At 41.8% G+C, this 24,359-nt stretch overlaps 1 protein-coding gene across 3 annotated transcripts in view; it reads right to left on the minus strand.

Moving 5' to 3' along the window:
- Nucleotides 1-24,359, minus strand: part of fsip1 (fibrous sheath interacting protein 1) — a 607,920-nt gene that overhangs the window by 570,921 nt on the left and 12,640 nt on the right. Inside the window, exons 2-6 of one of the 3 annotated variants that reach the window (XM_068039423.1) lie at nt 24,076-24,249; nt 22,219-22,414; nt 12,338-12,424; nt 8,899-9,068; nt 6,182-6,256 (exon numbers count right to left, since the gene is read on the minus strand). In XM_068039423.1, the coding sequence (XP_067895524.1) occupies nt 6,182-6,256; nt 8,899-9,068; nt 12,338-12,424; nt 22,219-22,414; nt 24,076-24,249 (702 nt within the window). Of the gene's footprint in view, nt 1-6,181; nt 6,257-8,898; nt 9,069-12,337; nt 12,425-22,218; nt 22,415-24,068; nt 24,250-24,359 lie in introns of those variants that run through there. The other 2 variants (XM_068039425.1, XM_068039424.1) reach the window with 2 other exon arrangements.

Raw genomic sequence — 24,359 nt, forward strand, 5'->3', positions numbered from 1 at the left:
CCTAATTGCCCTTGACAACTGAGTGGCTTGCTAGGCTGTTTCAGAGGGACAGATTGCTGTGGGTCTGGAGTTACATGTGGGCCAGACTAGGTAAGGTCATTATTGAAGCAGATGGATTTTTATGACAATCAATGATAGTTTCATGACACTATTACTGAGATGAGATTTCAATTCCAGATTTTTACTATTTAATTGAATTTAAATTCTACCAGCTGCCATTAGCATTAGCCTAGGCCTCTGGATTACTAGTTCAATTACATTACCACTATGCTACCATCTCCCCTCAAAGCCTGCCAGCACCTCTTAAAGGGAAGGTGTATTTTGACTGGTGCAAGTACTACAAGTCATTGTAAAAGTGAGTTTGACCTGGGAAAGACATAAAAATGGCACAATATGGCACAGCGTGTGCTCCAAAATTTTCCGACAGTGCACTGAAGACCTTGATGCAGGAGGTGGAGGGCAGGCGAGATGTCATCCATCCACAGGGAGTCAGGAAGCCCTCCAGATAAACATTGAGAAGGTAATAGGACCAGATAGTCATGGCGGTCAATGCCAGGAGTCCAACACAAACTACCTGGATGCAGTGCCACAAAATGTTGAATAATCTTACACAAGTAGTCAAGTCAGTGAATGCATCTTTAAATGCCATATCCCACCAATTGCACCACTAGTTTCACAGTGCTCAATGCATCACATCCCCATCACTCACCTACCAATAATCTCTATCAATTACAACTCATACCTAACATTCAGGGCCTTCCCTCACCCTTACACATTTAGCACTGCTGCAAGCCTCACTCCTACATCTCTCAGCTTGCACATACTGGCAGCTATTCAACCATGACAGCCACACCACCCAAAAACATTGCACCACACTCACTGACACAGTCCTCTCTCTTGCAGGACAGGGTGGCACTTAACAACAAGCAACACCACCTAACCACAGACACAGGCACAGATGCATGAACCTACCCCCATGGATGAGATGGTGCTCGCCATCTTTGGAAAGGACATGACGGAGACCGTGGCCAGCGGTGGGGCTAAAACCACAGAAGATGACGGTATGCTCATACCTAATCCTCCTTCTCACATCCCAATTTACGAGCTGTAGATTGCATCAGCATGCACCTCTTGCTTTCCTGCAATCTTACTTTGGTGCCTTTCTTCTTTCAGATACCCAAGAACTACAACCTGACCAGACCATGGTGCAACAGCAAGAGGTGGAAGAGCAGGAAGACTGTGATGAAGAAGAAAGACCATCACTCGCTCTCACACTCACAGCCACCAGCTCAGATACTGACACTGCTCATATTTTATAGGATAGATTACTGGCGGGATCTGCACATGGTGAATCACCAGGCATGAGCGGACTGCAGCCAGGGCAGGGGATAAGGGTACCACAGGGTGCCAGCTCGCCAGAGGGCAAGGTCATGCATAAGTTCTGCTACAAAGGACTCAGATCAAAGCTTTGATGTGGCAGCATACAGATGAACACTGATGGGCATTAGGTCCCTTAGGCAGGCCTGACAGAAAGCCTGTGGTCAATGTCAAGGAGCATGGAGGAGTTCGGTACCGACCTGGCACAGAGCTTGGAATGCATCCTCTCCAGCAATGAAGTTGAGGCCAATTCCATGAGAACACCTGCAGATTCATCCATGATGCATGTTAAACAGATCCAAGCCAAATAGCAAAGAATGAAGCTAGACACCGATCCATTTATTGATAGTCGGCTTATTCATAGAATGCACCATTACATACCTGTCTCCTGCTTTTCCACCCGTGACCCAGCAGGCCCTCTTTATATCTGCTCTGTCCTTAATTAAACAATGCCTTCACCTGTGTATCTTTAACAACATAATTAACCTATTAACAATGCAGCATCTTATCGTTAATGTCTCAGCTTCCACTGCAGCACAAACAGAAACCACCCGTTTCGATGTTGCGGTGGAAGCTCAGGCTGAAGTCTTGCAAGCTCAGCTTGCTGCCACAATGGCTCATACATGCTGTCATCATAGCTGCAGACAGTGTTTAAAGGGGCTTGGAGGATGTCACAACAGTCCAGCAATCTGTCCTCCAACACATTGCTAGGATCGCTGAGGTGTCATCTGGGGCACCATAGAGCTCGAACCTGCTGTTCTCTCTCAGGATGGCAGCATTCATCCTTCCACCACTGTCACTGCTCGTGCCCTTGTTGCCTGTCAGCCTGCCAGCAGAGACTGCTTCCACCCATGTCAAGGTGGTATAGTCCAAAGGTTTGCCTTCTAAGGCCAGAGCTGTTCGAGGGCATCCTGCAAGGCCACCTGCAGTCTCCCCCACTGAAAGCCAGCAGTCTTGCACTAATCATGCTGCAGCCACTGGGATAGCACTGAGGAGGAGGACTAGGACAGGCAAAGACACACAAAATACAGGCAACTAAAGGAATACACAAGGGTGATTAGTTGTCATGTGTATGCAACATGGGCTGGTTTGATTTATAAATTTGGTTTGGAGTTTTGGTTTTGTGGTGGCATTTATTTTAGCACTGTGGCCAAGAGGACACTATGACGGTCAGTGACAGAGGGAAGGTGAGGTGTGGGACTGTGAATGGGGAATTGGGGTTGCATTGACTGGTACAGCAGCCAGATGAGTCAATCATGCACAGCCCAATGACAATGGGCTGTATTAGCTGCCACCTCCTCCCCCTCCTCAGCTGCTCGCCGTATAGCTGGTAGCAAGGGCTGTGCCCTCAGGATGGCAAGGTTGTGTTGTATGCAGCAGACCACCGCAAATCATGACACCCGCTCTGCTGATTACTACAGGGCTCCTCCAGAGTGGTCCAGCCAGCGGAAGCTTTGTTTAAGCACCCCAATGGACTGCTCGATCACATTTCGTATGGCAGTATAGTGTTCACTAAATGTATGCTTGCCACATGTTCATGGGTTGCGTACAGAGTCATGAGCCATGTTGTCTGCAGATAGCCCTTGTAATCCAGTACCACCTTTTGGTTTGCTGTGGTGACGCAAATGCTAATTGTACAGTAGACTATGACAGAATGAAGGCATCATAGCTGCTACCAAGATACAGTGCAGTGACCTGCATGATACACTGCATGTAGTCACACACCAAGCTGGATGTTGAGCTACATCTTAGATTTGACATGCGGCACCCCCAAAATCACACGTGGGCAGTCAATGGTACCCTGCACCATTGAGAAGCCTGCAATGAAAACAAAGCCATGTGCTCACTACACCTGCATCTCTGGAAAGAGAGAATGAATTGTATTCAGCTCTCTTAGAATAGAGAGCCTCAGTGTCTCTAATATGCAACAGTGAATTGCAAACTGGGAGATGTTGTAAATATCACCTGCTCCACCTCCAGCACTGTCAACGTCACAGCCACGAATCAATGTGGTCCTTGCCCAGCTCTGAGGTTGCAGAGTGGCTGCTGCAGGTGCTGGATTTCAGTTAGGACATTCTTACTGAAGTACAGAGGTCTCACACACTTTTCCTCACTGAGGTTCAGGTAGGAGAATTGCTCCCTGAATACTCAATAGATATGGTTTTCTGCTGAGAATTCTTCTCCCCCCTCTTCGTCCTCCTATTTCCAGCAGCTTGTCCTGCCCTGTGTGCCCTCTGCTCATTCTCGCTGTCGTGCTGTAGTCCAAGGGGAATGCACACTACTGCACCCATGTCTGGGAGCAAGTGGTTTGTGCAGAATCCTTGAAGTCAGGATGAAGTTCATCAGCACCTACCACACCATGTCCTGTTGACTTCAACTTTGCATAAGTCTGAAAACCACCACTCCTACAATCGCAGCAAGAGCCAGTAGAAATCAATCAGCAACTAACATGAAAGTGGATGATCATCCCTTTAAACAGCGCTGGTTGGGGGTCCTTCCTGCTGAATATGTGTTTAGATGTAGGTGGTTAAGAGAGGGCATTATTTATTTTTATTTTTTTTATTTAGAGATACAGCACTGAAACAGGCCCTTCGGCCAACCGAGTCTGTGACGATCAACAACCACCCATTTATACTAACCCTGCAGTAATCCCATATTCCCTATCACCTACCTACACTAGGGGCAATTTACAATGGCCAATTTACCTATCAATCTGCAAGTCTTTGGCTGTGGGAGGAAACAGGAACACCCGGCGAAAACCCACGCGGTCACAGGGAGAACTTGCAAACTCCGCACAGGCAGTACCCAGAATCGAACCCAGGCCCCTGGAGCTGTGAGGCTGCAGTGCTAACCACTGCGCCATTAGTTGCAGCATTGAGCTCCAAAATGGCACCACTGGCTGACTGATGTCATATCTGCCAACTCTGCATATATATGGCGGATGTTCACTGCACGTGCACGAACGTCCTTACCAAAATACCATCCAGCGTGGCTAGCATGCCAGACTCCATTTTGGAGGCTAAACGGCACCCGTAGCTATCGAGGCGAATTTTGCGGCCCCAATATTCAAAAATCACCCCAAGGAATATGACATAAAGGATGATTATAACTACCTTATTTTTTGAAAATGTGTTCTCATGGCAGAACACATTCTAATTCATGAGTTCAAGTTCACAAGACATTAAAAGCAACACTTCAAGACCTTATAAAGGGCTAATGGAACACTGGGTTTTACAGCAACACGTATAGGATACAAAAACTGAAAAGCAATGGTAAATCTACATAAAACGTTTTTAGGCCATAACTGTAGTAGTGTGTGCAGTTTTAGTCTCCACACTTTATTAAGAATGTTGAGGGAATTTAGAGGGCACAGCACAGATTCACAGATGCTATCTGATATGAGGAAATATAAATATGACGATAGATTTGAAAAATTTTCCTGTTAGAATAAATCAGATTGGATAAGTGGATAAAGGAAAAGGAGTTGAAGGCAAATGAAAACAGGGTGGGTAAATGTGATTGGACCTATTTCCTTACAAGGTAAATGTCAACACAGACTGGTTGAGCTGAATGACCCGTTTCTTTGTTGTACCTTCTATTATTTCTCTATAATTCTATGAAATTTAACTCCTAGCATACTCTCCATCAGAGCTCTTTTAGGCTGATGGTTTATATCAGAGGAAGAACTCGTGTCTCATTTGGATCAACTATTGGAATTAGGCAAGGCAGAAAGGTAACCAGGAATATTTTAGGAATATAATTAAGTATCCCATCTTCTATAGCTCCAAGTATTTTAGCAAGAGAGCAGATGCTGGCTGGGGTGGAGTGCAATCACTGCGTGAACCAAACAAACTTGGCCATAAGAATCAGGCATCTAGATAAGGGGTACAGTTGATCAGATACCAAAATACCACAGTACCTGATAGCATTGGAAGGTTGCTATGGAAGTCAGAATTATAGGGAGGCCTATACATAGAAAGGGAGAGCCTACACATTCCAAGAGAACAATAACAGCTTGAGACACCGAGATGGAGGTCAGACACTATATAAAACAGCCCATTTTGCGCTGGAACGCAGTTCACAGATGTCACGCCTGCTCACCTTGAGAACAGTTGTACAAGAACAATTAGTTAATATATTAAAGCTTGTTGTGAAAAACCACTCAGCCCAAATCATGCAAACGTTATTGAAGGACTACCAACACTATAATGTAACAGTAACTATGAGAAGAAATCAGCTTACAAATTGCAATTAAATTTCATTATGAAATGTGCAATTTTATTTGGTAGCCCAATGTGCCAATTCCCAGCCACAAAATCTATCAGCTGAAGAAAATGGTGTTGATGACAAAGCAACAGTAAAATACTTGGTAATAGTTCCTTAATTTTTCAGAAAGTATCACAAGACTATTTTTAGAACTGTGAACAAAATAGCACTGATTTACAGCAAAGGGGAAAGAAGGCCTAACACTTATTTGGACTATGTGGTGAATAGCAGAGCTAATACCAAAGGCAGCAGAAAAATGGTCTAAGGTGCAGTTCAGAATGAGTTTTCTTATACAACAGAAGGAAGAAAGATCTACTAATTAGGATTGTAATACCATGGTACAACCTTCTTAAAAGGCCACTTTCCTTACCCTACCATCTTCAACGCATAATGATGATATCCTATTTGTATCTCAAGGTTGAACAAGTGAAGAATTAAAGTTTAAATAATACTATATTTCCTATCTTTATAATTGTGCATTATATATATTTAGCAAAGCAATAAAAACTTTACATGAAATCATTTCCTCAGAACTTACTTTTTCGGCAACAGAGATTCTAGTGTTCACATTCCTGCTGCTTGCTTTCTTCTGAGTTTCTTTTTCACTCTTCTCCTACCAAATGATCAGGACTTATTGCTTAGTAAAAGAGTACTATACATTTTCATAATCTGTACTAAATGAACAAACTTCACATTACACTACAATTTATTCTATCTATCATGTGGGAATGAGAAGTCACACTACCTGAGTACCTCAATGTCTTTGGCAGTCTGTGGGATCAGCGTAAGGTGAGGTAAAACAGCTTTCTGCTGAGCATGGAAATGTAAACTATGTATTGTGCAAAGGGGTTTAAGGCAAATGTTTCTCTACAGATAAGGAGGGTGATGGAATGTGTGAAAGTCACTCAACCATGTCTGTGATGATCTGGAATACATGTGCTTATGGGAAATGGGACTGAATTCAAGACAGCAACTTAAACATGGTAACAAGATTATCAGAAGAGATTAAGAAGGCCTAAGTCATCTTGCTGGGTCCATCTTTGTTATTCTGCAGTCACCTGCTTGTACCTTTACTTCACTATGATTTATTTATAATGTGCATAGAATGTTATGATCAAAGGTAAAGATGGTCTATAAGTATGAGTGAATTACTATGGTAACACTCATACGGGAATCATGAGTATGGTCTCTCAAAGACCAGAACATGCATTGTTACAACTGCATACATATGTGCAATCTGCTGTTTAAGACAACAAGACAAATTTGAACAAGATAGCAGTCCAACATATCCCGACTTTACTCCTATTTACTTTGGGGGGTTTTCAGTTCCTTCACATATTCCTGCTTTCCTATTTTTCTTCACTTTTTCCTCTCTGATTGTTTTATCATCACTTTTTTCCTTAATTCTACTACATGGGCTGCCAGAGCAAACTGCCCACCCATTGTAGAACCCATAATGGAATGAAAATTGGGCAGGTTATACAACAGGAAGATGATTCAATCTGGCAAACTACTGCCCAGGTAGTCAAGACAAAAATTTATTTTCTTGATTTATATTTCTTTCATTTAGTGTACTGCTCCTCATTACTATCCAAGGCTTTGATACATTTTGTTCCTTAATTTTCACATTTGCATTTAGTTTCCATACCCTTATTAATTTCTTCCTTTTCTTGGTTTCAATTTTGCTCATTTATTTCTACTTTTTGTTTCTTCTCAATTCAACTTCAATTTTTTTTCTCAGTTACTTCAGTTTCATATGCCAGTTCTTGTCTTTTTCCAAGCTTATCTCATAACTTTTCTTGTTTAATACATTTTTCTATCCTTTCAGTCCCATTTCCTTCTTGTATAAAGTTATTGCCCAGATTTTCCAAATCTATGTTGAAACTTTCCTTTTAATTCTCCAATGCCCTCATTATTCACTCTCAATATCACCTCACATCAGCTGTCTCAAATTTACCAACCAAACAATTTCTCCTATTGAGGAAAATCACTGATTTTGTCTTAACTTCCATTTCAAAATGCAAATTCTTATAACCTAGGTGTAAACACAATAGAGAGAATAGGCACACACAATAATTGAGGGGTCAAATTTAGACAAGGGAAATAGAGATTAAAAAGTGTAGGGATTGGATCATGGGGAATATGGAGCAATAATGATAAAACTGAGTCTACAATCTATAAAAATAGAGTGAAGACATTACTATCTGGGTAGTAAAGCATGAGCTTCAGTTACACAATTGCAGCGGGGAAACAGCACTCAAAAGCACCATAGATTAAAAAGATACAGCTACAATACTGCAGCCCCAATTCTTATTTTAAAACAATGAGACCCCTAGGTTTTGTTACTTCTGCTGAAATACCTACAATAGTTTCAAGAACCATCTAACACCAAATAAAAAGAATATCATAGGAACACCATCACCATCAAATCACATGCCATTCCAACTTAGACATATGCAACCATTCCTTCATTGTCCCAGGGTGAAAATCTTGCAATTCCCTAACTAGCACTATCAGAGTAGCATCAGCACTACAAGGATTACTGCAGTTCAACAAGAAAGCCAACACAACTTTCTCAAGACAAGCAAGGATGGACAATAAATGCTCTTTGTCATCATAGCCCACATCCCAAGAACAAGAAATTAGCAATCAGTAAACACACAGGATAGCTATTGGTTCTTAAAATGACTGCTTCAAAGCCAAAAACAAAGTACCCACTGCTTAATTATTTAATGATCTAGAAATTAAGGGAAGCTTTAATCCTCGAGTCTTAGTTTTCATCATCAACTCCACATACAAAATCATCAGCACCTACCACAGAATTCAAAGGCATTAAGCGTGAAATTTCAGTATGCAACTTTTGTGAACTTTAATCTCAATGACCAGTGTTCACTTTTCTTTCAACTTCAGAAATGGTTACATTTAGAAATCCCTCTAGAAAGTATGAATATGTAGATAGTAGCTTCAATGCAGCGTATGCCTGTTAGCAAACAGCTAAAAATTAACAAAATGAGATTTGCAATAAATATGTGAGAATTACCATGACAGAAGAGACAGCAATAATTGCTTTTCATTTGTCAAAGCAACCGTTTGAGGGATTCAACCAACCAAAGACGACTACATAATTTTAAAAAACCACTCCATTCAAAACTTAAATTGCATTAGTATATTGCACCCATTATTTAATACTTGACATTAAGTGAACAGGTTAAAGAGGACCAGAAATTTTACAAGCATTTCTTGATGCTGTTTTACCTCAAGTTCCTCCCAAAGCTTTTTCCTTAGCTCTTCTCCTTGTTTCTTCACTTGCCTTTCTTTTTCCTGCTTCATAACCAAAATCTTATCCAGTCTTTTCATTTTCACTATTGCTTCTTCAAGTTGTGGGTCTTCAGCTTTATGATCCAAATCTTCTTGTTTATAACTATCTAGTATTTATTAAAGAATAATCTTTATGTCACAGTATCATTTCTTAGGACTTAAAGTTAATGGAATCTTATCTACTCTCAGTGCAACATCTATTTATTTTAATAACAATTGTCAATTAAAGCAAAAGTCTTTAAGCGTATGGTATAAACATATCGTATAGACAAAAAAAATGTAATCAGGTCTATAGAGAGAGTTTATTGTACACCATTTACTATCAGTAAACCACCAGATTATCAAGTCGGATTTTTTTTTAAATCTATAAAAATCCCTTTCAAAGTCAATAGAGATAGAAAGTGCATAGTTGTGGAACATACAACAAATGTTCATAATGGGGATACCCATTCCATTGTTAATCTGTTAATTGTGTATCAATTGTTTGATTATACGCAGGTGGAAGGTGTTAATTAGCATCTCACTTGAACACTTACTGAGACTGTTGGAGGGTTTTGAGTGAGGAGCGACATGTTTGTAATTCTTTTACTCTGTACAATAAATGTGAAACTGAGTAAAGATAGGCTCCAGTATTATCCTTCCATAACAAGTTTTCTGGAGTTTAACATCCATGGGGGAGTTTTGTCATTTTGCTTTCTGCTTCTCTACATTATGCAGACCGAGGCCTGGGAGTGGGGTAGAGTTGGCAATCACAACAGTGGCTAGACAGAAGTCGCGATCCACAGAAATAAGGCCAAAAGCTTTCCTCCTGGCCCACAAGGAGTACTGTAAAAGGCACTTGTGTTCTCAAACCTGCAGCTCCTGCCTCCATTTCGCTGCTGGGTTTCCCGAATCCTGGGAAAACCATGCAACAGCAAATGCACTTTTAAATTGCACTTCGGGGGCCTGATTTAAATATGGGCGGCGCAATGGTTAGCACCGCAGCCTCACAGCTCCAGCGACCCGGGTTCAGTTCTGGGTACTGCCTGTGCGGAGTTTGCAAGTTCTCCCTGTGACCGCGTGAGTTTCCGGCGGGTGCTCTGGTTTCCTCCCACAGCCAAAGACTTGCAGGTTGATAGGTAAATTGGCCATGGTGAATTGCCCCTAGTGTAGGTAGGAGAATTGAGGGAAGGTGGGGATGTAGTAGAGAATATGGGATTAATGTAGGATTAGTATAAATGAGTGGCTGTTAGTCGGCACAGACTCGGTGGGCCGAAGGGCCTGTTTCAGTGCTGTATCTCTCTATGACTCCATGTTAATAAAGTATTCTGCCTCTTAAAGATGGGCAATCACACACCATGCTAACAACCACATTTAAAATTGTGGCTGGTGTGTATGCAGCAAGCTGGGGTTATGTTTTTTAGGATTTAAACACACACCCCTAACCTCCTCCCAACTGTCGTTGGGGGAGTGGGAGGAGCAATTAATATCAAGGCCATTGTATTTGAAACATTAAAAATTCAATCTGAACACAATTTTAAAAATTGGTTTCTATAAAGTTTTAATGCTGATGTAACACAAGGGACCATAAACAGACAGTGCCTGTTTTTGCAGTTCCACTCACATCCATGACAAAGTTTACTGATCACAAGAAAAGCAATTAATAAGCATGTTTCATGTATTTTTATGCCTGCTGAAGTTTTGCTAGAAATACTTCACTGAAGAGAACAAATCATTTTTATTTGTTAGCAGTAAGATTATTCAGCTCGTTAATAATGCTCTCTGTGCAGAAACCTGATGCGTTCCTTCAGATAATCATCACATAGATGTTCAGAAGCCATTCTTTTGGTTCCAGAATTGTAGATGTTTTCATGTAATATATAATTAGTGAAAAATGTGATTTACACTTGAGGCACTTTTACATTACTGTGGTACCAAAGACTGCCAACATGCTTCCGACGATAATCTATGATTTACCAAGTTCTAATAGCACATTTCATCGTGGGTCCCAGATCTACTGTTAGAACTATAATTCTCTGAATATAAAAAGCCTGAAGACTTCAAATGAGAGGATGGGGGATAAGCAGATGTATTTGCAATTATTTCCTCATATTTTTTGAGGTTCTGCAACTGGTCACAATGTAAAAGCTCCTATCTGTGGTACTTTATGTGGATTTTGATAGTAACATAGAGCAGTTTCACATTGCAATTGTCAAGCAAACATTTATGTATTATTACTATGTTAACAGGATCACAGTGGGAGCTTTAGTTTTTCATGAAGTGCCACACTCTCTAAATAACTGGAAACTTCAGTTGGACACATGCATGCACACTGTGAATTTCTCTATTTTCTTACCAGTTATTTGGAGAAACCTAGGTCAAGTGTAAGCTTTGTAAATACACCACGACCTGAATTTTGAAAGGGCAAGCTTCAAAAAAGGCGCGCGCACACGCGACTTGTGCACTGCCATGATATTTTGCGCGACAGCTCATTTACATAGAGGGGGCAGCCACTTCATCCCTGGCACCAGCATCCGGCGTCATAATGCAGGTGCTATTTTTAAAGGATTTCAAGGTCTTCAGTTACATTTAAATTTTTTAAAGTAACAGGTTTTCCATTAAATTAAAATAAAATTTTATTCACACTTTCAATCCCCTCTCCCACCCCCCCCCCACCACCAAAAGGAATAATCCATTTATTTGTCCTATACCCCCAAAAGAAGTAAGCTTTCGATCACTACCTTCCACCCAGCACCGAATTTTCTTTCCTTTACCCTTCAACCCAATCCCATCATCCCCTCAACCAATCGCGTTCGTTTTTGCTGCTCCCCCCCACCACCACCACCGTCCCCCACCCCCCGCCCCCCATTCACCCTGAAAAATTCACTTCTTCCCCCCTCCCCCTCCCTGCCAGTGTCACGCATTGGATATCCAAATGGAGATCCAAAGGCACAGGATTTCCAGCCATCGGCCGGAATATCGGCATGGGAAGCCGTTAGGACAAGGTAAGATTTTATGCATTGATTAACATTTATTTAAATGAAGGCTCCACTGCCAAGCGGCGGGGGGGGCCACCCGAGGCCTTACTGCCACCTGTAACATGGGGTTGTGCCTTCCCAGCATCGAGGCCCCTGACGGGCCTCTCCCAGAAGTATTTTCCAGGCCCTCCCTTCCCCCCGAACCGCCCCATCACGACCCCCAATGTCGGGGGCTGATAAAATTCAGCCCCACAAATTGATTTTAGACTACTTGAAGTAATTTCATGCAGAACATTTTTAGCAGCTCAGGGTGGATATCAACCTATATTAAGTTTCTTTACAACATAGATAAAATGAGTCAAACACCAGTAAATGGATTAAATTATGTTCAATTTCCAGTGTTAAAAAAATATTCCTACCAGACTCTCTCTTCAGTGGTTTGATCTGATCTGGAACAGACAAGTGATTTTCTGAGTCCTCTTCGCAATCTGAAGTAGAAGGAATTCCTGGGAGAAAGAGAAGAGGCATAAAGGCAATGTGGGGGATCTTAATTGTATTTTCTTCTATTATTGTAAAACACAGTACTGATAATTATAAGAGATATATTTTTGGATTCCATGTTTCAGATTACACTTACAGTTGAGCGCTGGCTCCCCAGATCCCAGAAAAAGAAAAGTGTTTCAGCTTGCCTAGATGTCCAATTAAGTTCACAGTGTGCTCAGGAATAAACAGAGCTTAATTCAGTTACTGATTTAATAACATGATCCTTCTCCTCTTCAGAAGGTGGCAGAATACCATAACATAGGCATTACATTTTTTTAACCCCATATATGTTAAATGGTAACAGAACTAGCAATAAGACCATCTGAAATGTCACAGCTGAGACAGTGGGCTGGATTTTCCAATGGGCTACAGAATCCCAATGTTGGAATCAAATGGCTCAGCACTCCGCACTTACCGGCAGCGCACCCAACGACACAATCCTTCAGAGGCGGATTCCTAATTGGACGCCTCCCCACACAGCAGGCTCAAGATGCTACCCAGAGGGCTGGCAGCTCTGGAGCCTCTGCAGCCCCACCAGGAGAGGTGGGCACTGCTGAGGCAGGCTGGTAACCACAAGGGTGTCTCAACTTAAAATTATTAGGGAAAAATAGCGGAGGAGAAGCTCGAAGCAGAGGAGAAACTCCTCCAGGTGCATCATTTGGGCTAGCGCACTGGGAGTCACTACCTGATGAAAGATGGAAATGGTGACACATCCTGTGGACTGGTGTGCACTACCAAGACAAACAGTTGCTACCACAGCTTGGCAACAGGTGCCAATGTCAAAAACAACAACCCACAGCATCAATTGGCAACTTCATGTGCAGCACTTGTGGCAGAACCTGCCTCTCAACGATTGGCCTTCACAGCCATCAGTAAAGGTGCACCAAGAGAAGACACCCCACCTAAATGGATTGTTTGCTGCATGTCCAACATCTTTCGCAGATGGAAGGATGCCAACCACCCCTTTTTGGGGTATGAAGGCTTGAGCTCCAATGGATTCCCAGCCTGCCGCAGGGAGACGCCGCCATTGAGATGGTGGCCTCCGCATGCGGCAGGGGTGGGGTCTGCTCCGCCAATGACAAAATGCCGGCATGCCGGTAAATTCAGACCTAATTGAGTCCATTATCATCTTAAGTGGCTGCCCACCTCTGTGGTGCGGGCAGCCAATCCGGGTCCGTGCCTGCCCATGGGAAGCTTCCCCAGCTGCGGGAATGCATCAGGGTGTCCCAAAGTTGCTGTCCCTATTTTCCTGGTTCCCCCCACCAACCCCCCAACCCCACCTCTATGTCCACCATCACGGGGCTGGAAAATTCAGCCCAGTAAAGACTGCGCATAGGAAGATCCGAGTAGAAGCAAGGAATTGAGCAGACAATTGCAAGAACTGGCAGAGGACAAATTATGATGGCAGAGATTTTTGAGCATCAATGGCTTCCGTGTTTCTGGTAATCATCTATTTAAGGAAAATAAGCGCACAGATTGCAACAGTAAACTATTAATTCCGCATCAGATAGACAATTTAAAAAGCTGACCGGTAACAATGTGTTTTGTTTCATATAAAAAAGAGATAGTCAGTCTCTCACACAAAGAGGCTGGAATTTCATTCTAATGGCAGGGGTCCTGCCAACAGACATGATAGTGGAGTGGAGCAACCCCACTTCAGCATTCTGCAGGATCCGCAGCTGCATTTTAAGGGGGCAGGCAACTGATTGGTTGTCATCGGGGCTGCAGTCCCTATTAAGGATGGCTGCCCGCCCCCAGGAGCTGCCAGCCAATCGGAGGGCTGGCAGCTCAGCAGTGCCACCAGCAGCAGTGACCACTGCTGGGACTACACCTGGAAGAGGAGGATACCATGAAAGGACAGTGCCTCCCAACCAGATAATTGGGTCTGGGAATGGTGTTGGCAGAAAGGGGGTGGGAGGTTGGTGAAGGCAGGTGGTGCCATTGCCACGGGGACACCTCCATGGGCAGCCCACTGGGAGGCCACCAAGGTTAACCCAGCAGAGGGGCCCTCCCTCCGCCACCCCCTACACCACCAACGCTGGTAAAATGCAAGCGAAGGCATGAAGAGGCCCTTAATTGGGCACTTAAGTGCCTCAATTGGCCTCTGGGTGGGAGAGCCATCTGCCGCCTACCCCGCCACTGGCCTTCCCTCGCTATTTTACAGACCGCCCTGCCTTCCAGCCCATCCCAGAGAGCTGGTAAAATCCAATCTACTGTTACCAATCATGGGGCAGACTCAATGTAGACAGCACTTGCCTGCATTCCAAATATGTAAAGATCTATGGGAAGGTAAGGGAGGGGAAAACTGATTCATATTTATAAATTAATCTGTGGAATTATTGTGGGGTTTGAGCAAGTAGTGATTATTTTTGCATGAGGCAAAGCCCTGTCCTAAAAAGAGGGCCAAAATGTGAAAATTCCAATTCTCTACTGCCATGACATGAAGTCATAGTCATAGAGTAATTTATAGTGTAGGAGGAGACCATTCAGCCTATTCTCTGCAGAGCAATCCAGTCGGTCCCATTCCCCCACTCAATCCCCGTCACCCTACAAATTTATTTCCTTCATGTGCCCATCCAATTTCCTTTTGAAATCATTGATTACCTCTGCTTCCACCACCCTCGTGGGCAGCGAGTTCCAGGTCATTACCACTCGCTGTGTAAAAAAAGTTCTTCCTCACATTCCCCCTGCATCTCTTGCCCAAAACCTTCAATCTGTGTCCCCTAGTCCTTGCACCATTTGTTAATGGAAACAGTTTTTCCTTGGCTAACTTATCTAAGCCTGTCATAATCTTGTACCCCTGTATCATATCCCCCCTCAATCTCCTTTGCTCCAGGGCAAACAAACCCAGCTTTTCCAACTTAACCTTGGAACTAAAATCCCCCATCCCTGGAACCATTCTGGTAAATCTCCTCCACAGCCTCTCAAGGACCCTCACATCCTTCCTAAAGTGTGGTGACCAGAACTGGACTCAATACTCTAGTTGGGGCCTAACCAGAGCAGGTTCAGCATAACTTTCATGCTTTTGTACATTATTACTCTGTGAAGCCCAAGATCCCATATTCTTTTGCTAACCACTCTTTCAATATGTCCTATATTCTTCACAATAGCAGTTTAGGATGCAGATCAGATAAACAAAAGGTTCCAAAAACTGAACTGAACTGCATGCAAGGACTTTGCCCATGTTACCACAAAGTTTTTCAGACGAGAAACCCTCCCATTCTCATGTGATACATTGTTCACCCATTCTTGTGCAATTGAAAAGTCACGTATTTCACTTTTTTTCAGAAGATTCGAGAAAGCAGCATCATGTATAATTATTAAAGCTATGTAATGTCTATTTTCATGGAGTTGATTTACACAGTTGTTCTCCAGGACTTGAACATATCACTTCGGCTGACACTTCAGTACAGCTACATTTCAGAAATGCAATTTTTCGCAAGAGACATTATACAGAGGCTCTGCTTGCCTGTTCAGTTGGATGTAAAAGATTCCATGCACTATTCAAAGGAAAGCAATGAGGTCATCTAGTGTCCAAGCCAACAATGAATGTTCAACCAATCCCACTAAAACAATTTAACTGGTCGTTCATCTCAGTTACCCTTTGTAGGACCTTGCTGCATGCAAATTGGCTACCAATACAACATTGACTACACTTCAATAAAAATTTCATTGGACATGAAATATTTTCAGACTTCCTGAGGATACAGTAAGGCACAACATAACTGCAAGTGCTTTCCTTACCCTTCCATTTAAAAGACAATTTTCCAGAAACACACATTTTCCTTAAAAGCTGTCCAACAAAGAATGAAGACATTGCACAACTTTAAGCAGCCTTAGCTGTGATTAAAGTAACAGTGTCCATTCAGTTTAATCAGTAATACGATTGAAATCCAAGTCAATTTTTTTATTTTATTTTGTGACTTCTATAAAGCAGATTATATTTTTAACAAAACAGCTTCTGAAATTCTTTCAAAACAGTTCCATTGTAAAGTTTCTGGCAGACACTTAACAACTGTCATCTTCACTAACTCAAATCAGACACACAGTCTATGAACTCAAACTCTGGGCTACAATACTATTTAGATACAAGTTACAGTCTAACTGAACTTTTACAAAGTCATGGCAACCAGCAAGGTATTTCTTTTTAACAAGGGGTTCACTGTATCTGAAGCTAAGCTCCTGTGGGAACTATAACACAACTTTTATTCGGGTCAGGAAAGAACTTCATTGTATTATATTCTAGAGATTGGATTGAGCATTGGCTTAGCATTGTACCCTTTTATCTCAAGAATTCCAACACAAACTGCTGTGATCACTCTGTCCATGACTGCATGAAACCTATATGAAATTAATTGGCATTGACGGTTTTGCATACAGCAGAGTGAAGAGACGTATCTCGTAGGCAGGTTAGATTGGGTGCGGGCTTACAGCACTAAATTGCACTATCTCGGCATTACATTGTCTCTGTCACTCAGAGACCTCAAAAGATGCTGGGTGGAAAATGGGAAAAATTGACACCAGTACGGCAGGGGAAAGATAGTCTTATAAAATGGGCGGCGCAGTGGTTAGCACCGCAGCCTCACAGCTCCAGCGACCCGGGTTCAATTCTGGGTACTGCCTGTGTGGAGTTTGCAAGTTCTCCCTGTGTCTGCGTGGGTTTTCTCCGGGTGCTCCGGTTTCCTCCCACAGCCAAAAGACTTGCAGGTTGGTAGGTAAATTGGCTATTATAAATTGCCCCTAGTATAGGTAGGTGGTAGGGAAATATAGAGACAGGTGGGGATGTGGTAGGAATATGGGATTAGTGTAGGATTAGTATAAATGGGTGGTTGATGGTCGGCAGACTCAGTGGGCCGAAGGGCCTGTTTCAGTGCTGTATCTCTAAATAAAATAAAAAATAAATAAAATTAAGTAGAGAGTTGTTGGCTATAGCTAGTCATACTATGCTTGATATGTTAGCCTTCAATGCCAACACGGAGTACATGAAATAAAAGATTACTTAATTCACTGATGTTGACATCCTTTACCCTGACGAGAACAAACCAAAAGAAAATGAGTGGCTCACCATCTTGGTTGGATAAAATTATTTCTGGCTGAATAAAAGCCGTTGGTGTTTTTCACTGACTTTTGAAGTCTGAGCAGAGAGTACCTACCCTTTTTGTTACATTAGCATGAATTTTGCTTGAAAGATAGCACCTTTTCAGTTTCATCAAGTGTTTGTAACTTTTCATCATGAACATACTTGGGCAGGGAAACTGACTCTCACAATAAACAATATTTTCCTATGAATTGCACTAAAGCCTCTCCGCTAATTCTACCATAATTCTCTTGAAATTTTTGCTTAACTTTTAGTCTATGAGAAGCTGTAACATTTGATCTGGATTCTAAAGCAATCATCTGAACTGCATCCCAATCTTGAGATCAAAGGTAGAAGAACATGTTACAGCTGGCCAAAGTTGGCATTTAAAAAGTCACCTTTCATTACCACAAATGTGGGATGAGACAAAACAGAATTGTGCTGTCCTGCAGAAGACCATGGATAGAAGAGCAAAGAGCTCTGAACCAGCTGAGAATCAAAAGAAAAACAATTGTTGCAGCCAGATCCACTGTTTTGGAGCAGAGCGGGGAGGGGAGGGGGATATACAAAAGGTCAGAGGAACAAAGAGTTCTGAAAGGGGGCTCGCCAGGTTGGAGGAGATTATAACAATAGTGAGGGGTGAGGCCATGATGCCAATTAAACACAAGGATGAAAATTTTGAACTTGAGGCATTGAGGGACTGAGAGCAAATGTAGATCAGTGAGCAGGGTTAATGGGTGAGCAGGACTTGGGCAGCAGAGTTTCAGAAGGCCTGAAGTTTACAGAGCATGGAGGATGGCAGGCTGACCAAAGCAGCATTGAAAGTCAATTCTGAAGGCAATGAAGCACAAACGAGAGTTTCAGCAGCAGATGGGTGGAGACAGGCAATGTTACAGAGATGGAAATAGGTGGCCTTGATGGTGGAGAGGATATGGGGTCAGGAGCTCATTTTTAGAGTCAAATAAAACAAAACAAAGAAATCCAGTTCATCTGTAAATAAATCATACAAAGTTATTGGGAGACATTCAGAAGAGAAAGTAGGCAGAAAAGAGAGAGACACTACAGCTCAAAGAGTATGGGATAAAACAGACAGAAATAGCCACCACAAATAGAAAGAGCTATGCACAGGATGAAAAAACAATGGAATGTAAAATAAAACAAAGGAAGAGTCAAGGAAAAGAGAGAAAAGGAACAGAAAGAGGAACAGAAAAGTATTGGACAGTGAAAAAGAAACTGTGATTTAAGGCAGAAGAGAGAATGCTTTCTCTCCGTGACCTATATATACCATCAGAGAACAACTTATAATATATTTATTGAAAATAGAGACATGTTGTCGAAGCTTTTCGCCTTGCACTCATCAGGACAATTGCAGGAATAAACAATGTAAGGGAAAACAACAACTTACACTGCATGAGAAGAGAGTGCTGATTGGTTAGCAAGTGAACTCTGATTGGTAGAGGCATTGCCATGGCGAATGCACCAGCATGTCTCTATTTTCAGCAATACTCAAGTTCTGTACTACTAACGACTATTTGTATATCTGAGACAAAGACCAAATTCGGGATATTACAACATAGTTCAACTTACAGGTAAGTTAAGAACAGGTAAGCTGTCTATCGAATCTCTCCAAGAGTGTATTAAACCTAAGGTCGTGCCAGTTTTCATTTCCAAACGTATCGATAATGCTAAAGTGAGACACAGTCCCACAATTGAGCCAGCATTTATGTGAGATGAGATTGAACAGATTGGTAATAGGGTTACTAATTTACACCGTACCTTGGTCTGATGTGCGCAAATTTCTTTCATTTTTCGATTTGATCCATTTATACCGCTATATTGCTTCAATAGATGACCGCACCATATACAGTACATGCTTGAAACACACCCGCACCGTAAACTCAGCTAAGCAGAAGCGGTTTGGCAATGCAATTAACAACGCCACTAAACATGTAACAAATTTCTCTGACCACATACTCTCAGAAAGTGAGGAATTTGTTCTTGTGCATGGTTTCAATTTTGGTGTGCCTTCATCGCAAATTAAACGGGAAGAGGTATTTGCTGAGTTAGAACTCCTCTTCTCCCAAATTTCCCGCCACCAACCAGCGTCCACGGAAGACGCTGAATCCTTGAAAGCGCACCTTGCTGATCTAGCGCATGCATATTGTGGGATTCCAAACGACATGTCTGATTTCCACATGCAACATGACTGTCTTGACAGCGTTGCAAGGCCTTAAGACCAACACGGACATACACATCAGTAAACCTAGCAAAGGGATGGGAATAGTTATCCTTAACAAATGTCAACAAAATCAACAATATCAACAAAATGCACGCCATTCTTAATGACGGGTCCAAATTCGTATCCATTGGACCTGCTGCTCAACATGACCGGACAGCCTTGCTCAAAAGTATGCTTAAAAAAAACACTTGCTGGACTGTGTAAGAAAATCAAGCTGCCTGGTGATATACATGACAGGGTTCGTACTCACAGCTCCCTGCATCCATGTATGCATGGGATGCCCAAGACACACAAAAGTGATATCCCTCTACGCCCTATCTTATCTATGATTGGTTCTGCATGAGATGAATTGGCCAAATGGTTGGGCGAATTGTTACAACCAGTTTTGAGCAGGTTCTCCACATACACAGTGAAGGATTCCTTCACATTTGTGAAGACCATACAGGACTTGCATATCGATAGCAATGCCGTGTCCATGTGCCCATTTGACATTACTAGCCTATTCACCACTGTACCACTTAAGGAAGCCTTAGATATTTGCACTGCACTGCAAATATCTAGACCCACCACCATTGCGTGAATCAGTATTCATTGAACTTATGAACTCGGCAACTCACACAGTTGACTTCAGTTTTATGCCCAAATAGATGGTGTTGCCATGGGATCCCCTCTAGGCCCAGCTCTCGCAAATATCTTGGTTGGGTTCCATGAGAAACATGGCTTTGATGGAATGACACCAACCTCCTACCTCTTGCGTGTTTCCAATATGTAGATGATACGTTTGCTATATTTGAATCCGCATCTGCATGCAATAATTTCCTTACACATCTTAATGGGCTCCAACCTGCACTCAAATTCACCTTTGAAATGGAGCAGTCAAATGAGCTCCCTTTCCTTGACATACTAGTTGAGAAATCTATTAAGGAGTTCTCTACCACGGTCTACCGCAAACCTACCTTCACTGGTCAATACATGCGTTGGGATTCTTAAAGTTCCACGCACTAGAAGATTGGCCTTATCGGCAACCTCATAAATAGGGCCCGAGCCATTTGCTCACCATGCAAGCTTGATGCTGAAATAGGGCGAATCAAAGACATCCTGCGTGACAATGGCTACCCTGATCAGATCATTTCTCACTGTATGTTGCGCAAACTTATGAATGGGCCTGAGGCTGTCTTTTTCGGCTCTGAAAAGTGCCCAGTCTACCTCAAGTTACCCTGGAAGGGTAATGTATCCCAAAAATTTGAGCAACAGGTATAGATAGCTGTTTCATGCTGCTACTATGCAGTAGCAACAAGTGTGGTGTTCGCGACTAACAGGATGCTGCCATCAAGCCAAAGGAAGTCCTGACTATCACACAAATGAGTAATGTGATATATGAATTTCAATGCCAGCGTGACGCTAGGTACACAGGCCGTACGTCCCAAAGACTGGCGGATCGTATCAAACATGTCCCTTCTGCTGTTCGCAACAGGCATGGTACATGCCGTAGCCAACCATCCTGTGCTTGCAAAACTCAAAACAGTGTCCAACATTAGATGTGATTCCGCAATTAGACAACATTTGCTAAATAATCACAGTGTGCTAAGAATTACGCTAACAACCAATTTGAGATGGTCAGTAGGGCTTGCAGTGTGGCACATTTGCATGTACTGGAAGCTACATATATTAATACACAGGGCCCTATTCTTTGCAGACAGAAAGAATATGTACAAACATTGCGCCTGTTTCACCTGAACAAAATAAGTGACAGCCATTCGCTGATTCATTCCTCAGGGCAATGCCTTGACCAGAGTCAAGCTGCCTGGTTTAAATTTTAAACAAATTGGTGAACTGTCAGTCACCATAAACTGGCGCATTGGCCATAGCAACACCTCTACCAATCTGAGTTTACTTGCCAACCAATCAGCACTCTCTTGTCATGCAGTACAAGTTGTTATTTTCCCTTACATTGGTTATTCTTGCGATTGTCCGGATGAGTGCAAGACGAAAAGCTTTAATGACAATGTCTCTATTTTCAGCAATACTCAAGTTCCGTACTACGAAATGACTATATTAATGTATTGGTCTATAAGCACCCTCTATATCATAATATAAAATAGTACCTTCTGTATTAGAAGATGATAGAACACCAGTATACCTATAAAGCAGTGCATCCTCCAATTCACTGATCTTGTACAATTATATAGAATAAATATGAAAGTTTGAAGAAAAAAGATTGCTTGTTCCCTCAATCTGCAAGATACAATGTGCACAATCATGGAATCTCCATAACCAATTCACGTGGGAGCCAAATAGCCACAGGTGAAAATAATTCTGACATTTCTTCCTGATCCTTACCTGCATTAAAATTAAGGAAACAAAGTAGACTGCAGTTGTAAGAAAAAAATCAATAAAAATTGTTAAAATTCTAAAATATCACTGCATTGTAGTTATGATACCTGATTTGTCTGAAATCTGCAGTTCCTGTATAATGGAATCAATATGTTCCTGTGGTGATACTTGAGATTCATACTCCATTTTGTTCACTCCATTTTGCTCACTAACGATTTCATGTTCACCGTCCAAATTCTCAAAGCAAGAATTTGTTGCAGAACCCATTGAGTTAATATGATTATCCAAAGGATCAGATCTTTCCTGCATTCAAAAAAAGATGCTATCAGAACACATTTCTTCAAATGAGTGGCTTTGATTTACCCAAATTGATTTTTTTCTATTCTGCCACATAAACGTAATACTTTAATTGCAAAGCCATTCATTAGCAAAGTGATACACTGGGAATCATTTCAATTTATCTGTGAATCCAAGACTCATCACTTTTAGAATGACCTAGTCTAAAATATGAAAAATGGAAAAAATAGGGCAGGGCAGAAGGCGGAATTAAGTTCTGATGTTGTTAATGAAAAGTCATTCAGAAAAATTAGTCTGACTCGTTTTTAAATGGAAGATTGTCAACCTGAAGCATTAACTCTGTTTCTGTCTCGACAGATGCTGTCAGACCTGCTAAGTATTTAAAGCATTTTCAGTTTTTATTTCAGATTTCCAGCATTTGTAGTATTTTGCTTTTGTATTGAGGAACATCAGAACTTTGTGTGTCCAAAATCAAGGCCATCCACATTGTGGCGACCTTCATTTTTTCCAAACTTGCATCTCCCTCCAGTAATCGTTTTACTCTCTGCAATTTCCCTTCTGTCGCTCCTTTAAGCCAATGGGGCGGCTTTGACATCTCATCCAAAAGACAAGACCTCTGACAGTGTAGTACTCCCTAGCTACTGCACTAAAGTGTCAGCCTCAGTTATGTGCTCAAGTCTTCTGAATCAAAGGTGAGAGTACTACCACTGAGCCAAGTATTCCTTTCCTGATTAAAAACATGTTCAGCATGTGAAAATACTATAAAAATGTGAGTTATTATAATGATATAAAGGGATAATCACCACTCCTTTGTAAAGAGCATCATTACTGTCCTGACAGCATCACAGGCAAGAAATACAATGATTTCCAAAATAGGATAATATTGTCATGATGTGAACTGTGTTTTCGCATCTTACGTTTGTCAAGAGAGAAAACATTTACCAGTTTTCTAGCAGACAAGAATACTGCTTGATGTAAATCTTCATCGGTTCAAATAGTGTTAAAATTTTGAATTCTGTTCAACATTTTTTTTTAAAACAAACAAGCCACTGTTACTCATGTGATTATGTATTTTATTTTGATTTTTTTAAATTATGGGACTTCAAACTTGGGACCCAAATAGAGTCAGCTTTCATTATTATAATCTTGCGAGGGGCTATTAAAATAGTTTAATCAGTTTATTGAACTAAAGTCTGAGTTTACAGTAAGACAAAGAGAAGTGTTTATTACTATGAGAGTTTTCTAATAAAAGAAATTCTGCTTATCCATGTATGTCTAACACCCAAACATATACCGACAATTTCAGCAAATACTTAGAGAAGTTATGAAGGCTAAATTACTTCTTAAAAAAAAACAAATGCACCCAATATTTGAAAAATGCTGAATTCACTACCAGGAGGCCTGAGAAACCCTAGTAAATCAAAGGTGGTGTCTTGCAGCTCCAGCAGACCTTCCAACTTGGAACGAGAGCTCGCTCCTCCACCCCTCACCACCCCCCCCACTCCATTGCCACTACATTCTCTTTCTATTCCACTTTTGAAAACAATAGTCAAAGCAATGATCAAACTATTCGTTGAATGTTTACAAATTCAGATTATGAGATTGCCTGAAAAAAACAATTCGGAAAGAGGAAAAATAAGTTGATTTTCAAGCAGCATACATTTCACCTGGGGTAAAATTGGTTCAGGAGTTAAAACCACCATAGCTCCTGATGAGTTCACACTCAATCTTCGCCTGTCTGATGAACCACCACTTGCCACCCGGCTCCCAGGGCGGGTTCGAGAACCAGATGCTGGGCGTGAAATCCCGTCAAGCTGACCTCTGACAATGTCCATTATCATCTAAAAAAAGGCAAGGTTTTAATTAAATTAGTTTTCATTAAGTGTAGTCACTGTTGTAATGTAAGAAACGTGGCAGCCAATACGCACACAGCAATAATGACAAGATAATC

Source organism: Heterodontus francisci, chromosome 9, assembly GCF_036365525.1.
Source record: "Heterodontus francisci isolate sHetFra1 chromosome 9, sHetFra1.hap1, whole genome shotgun sequence".
Taxonomy (NCBI): domain Eukaryota; kingdom Metazoa; phylum Chordata; class Chondrichthyes; order Heterodontiformes; family Heterodontidae; genus Heterodontus; species Heterodontus francisci.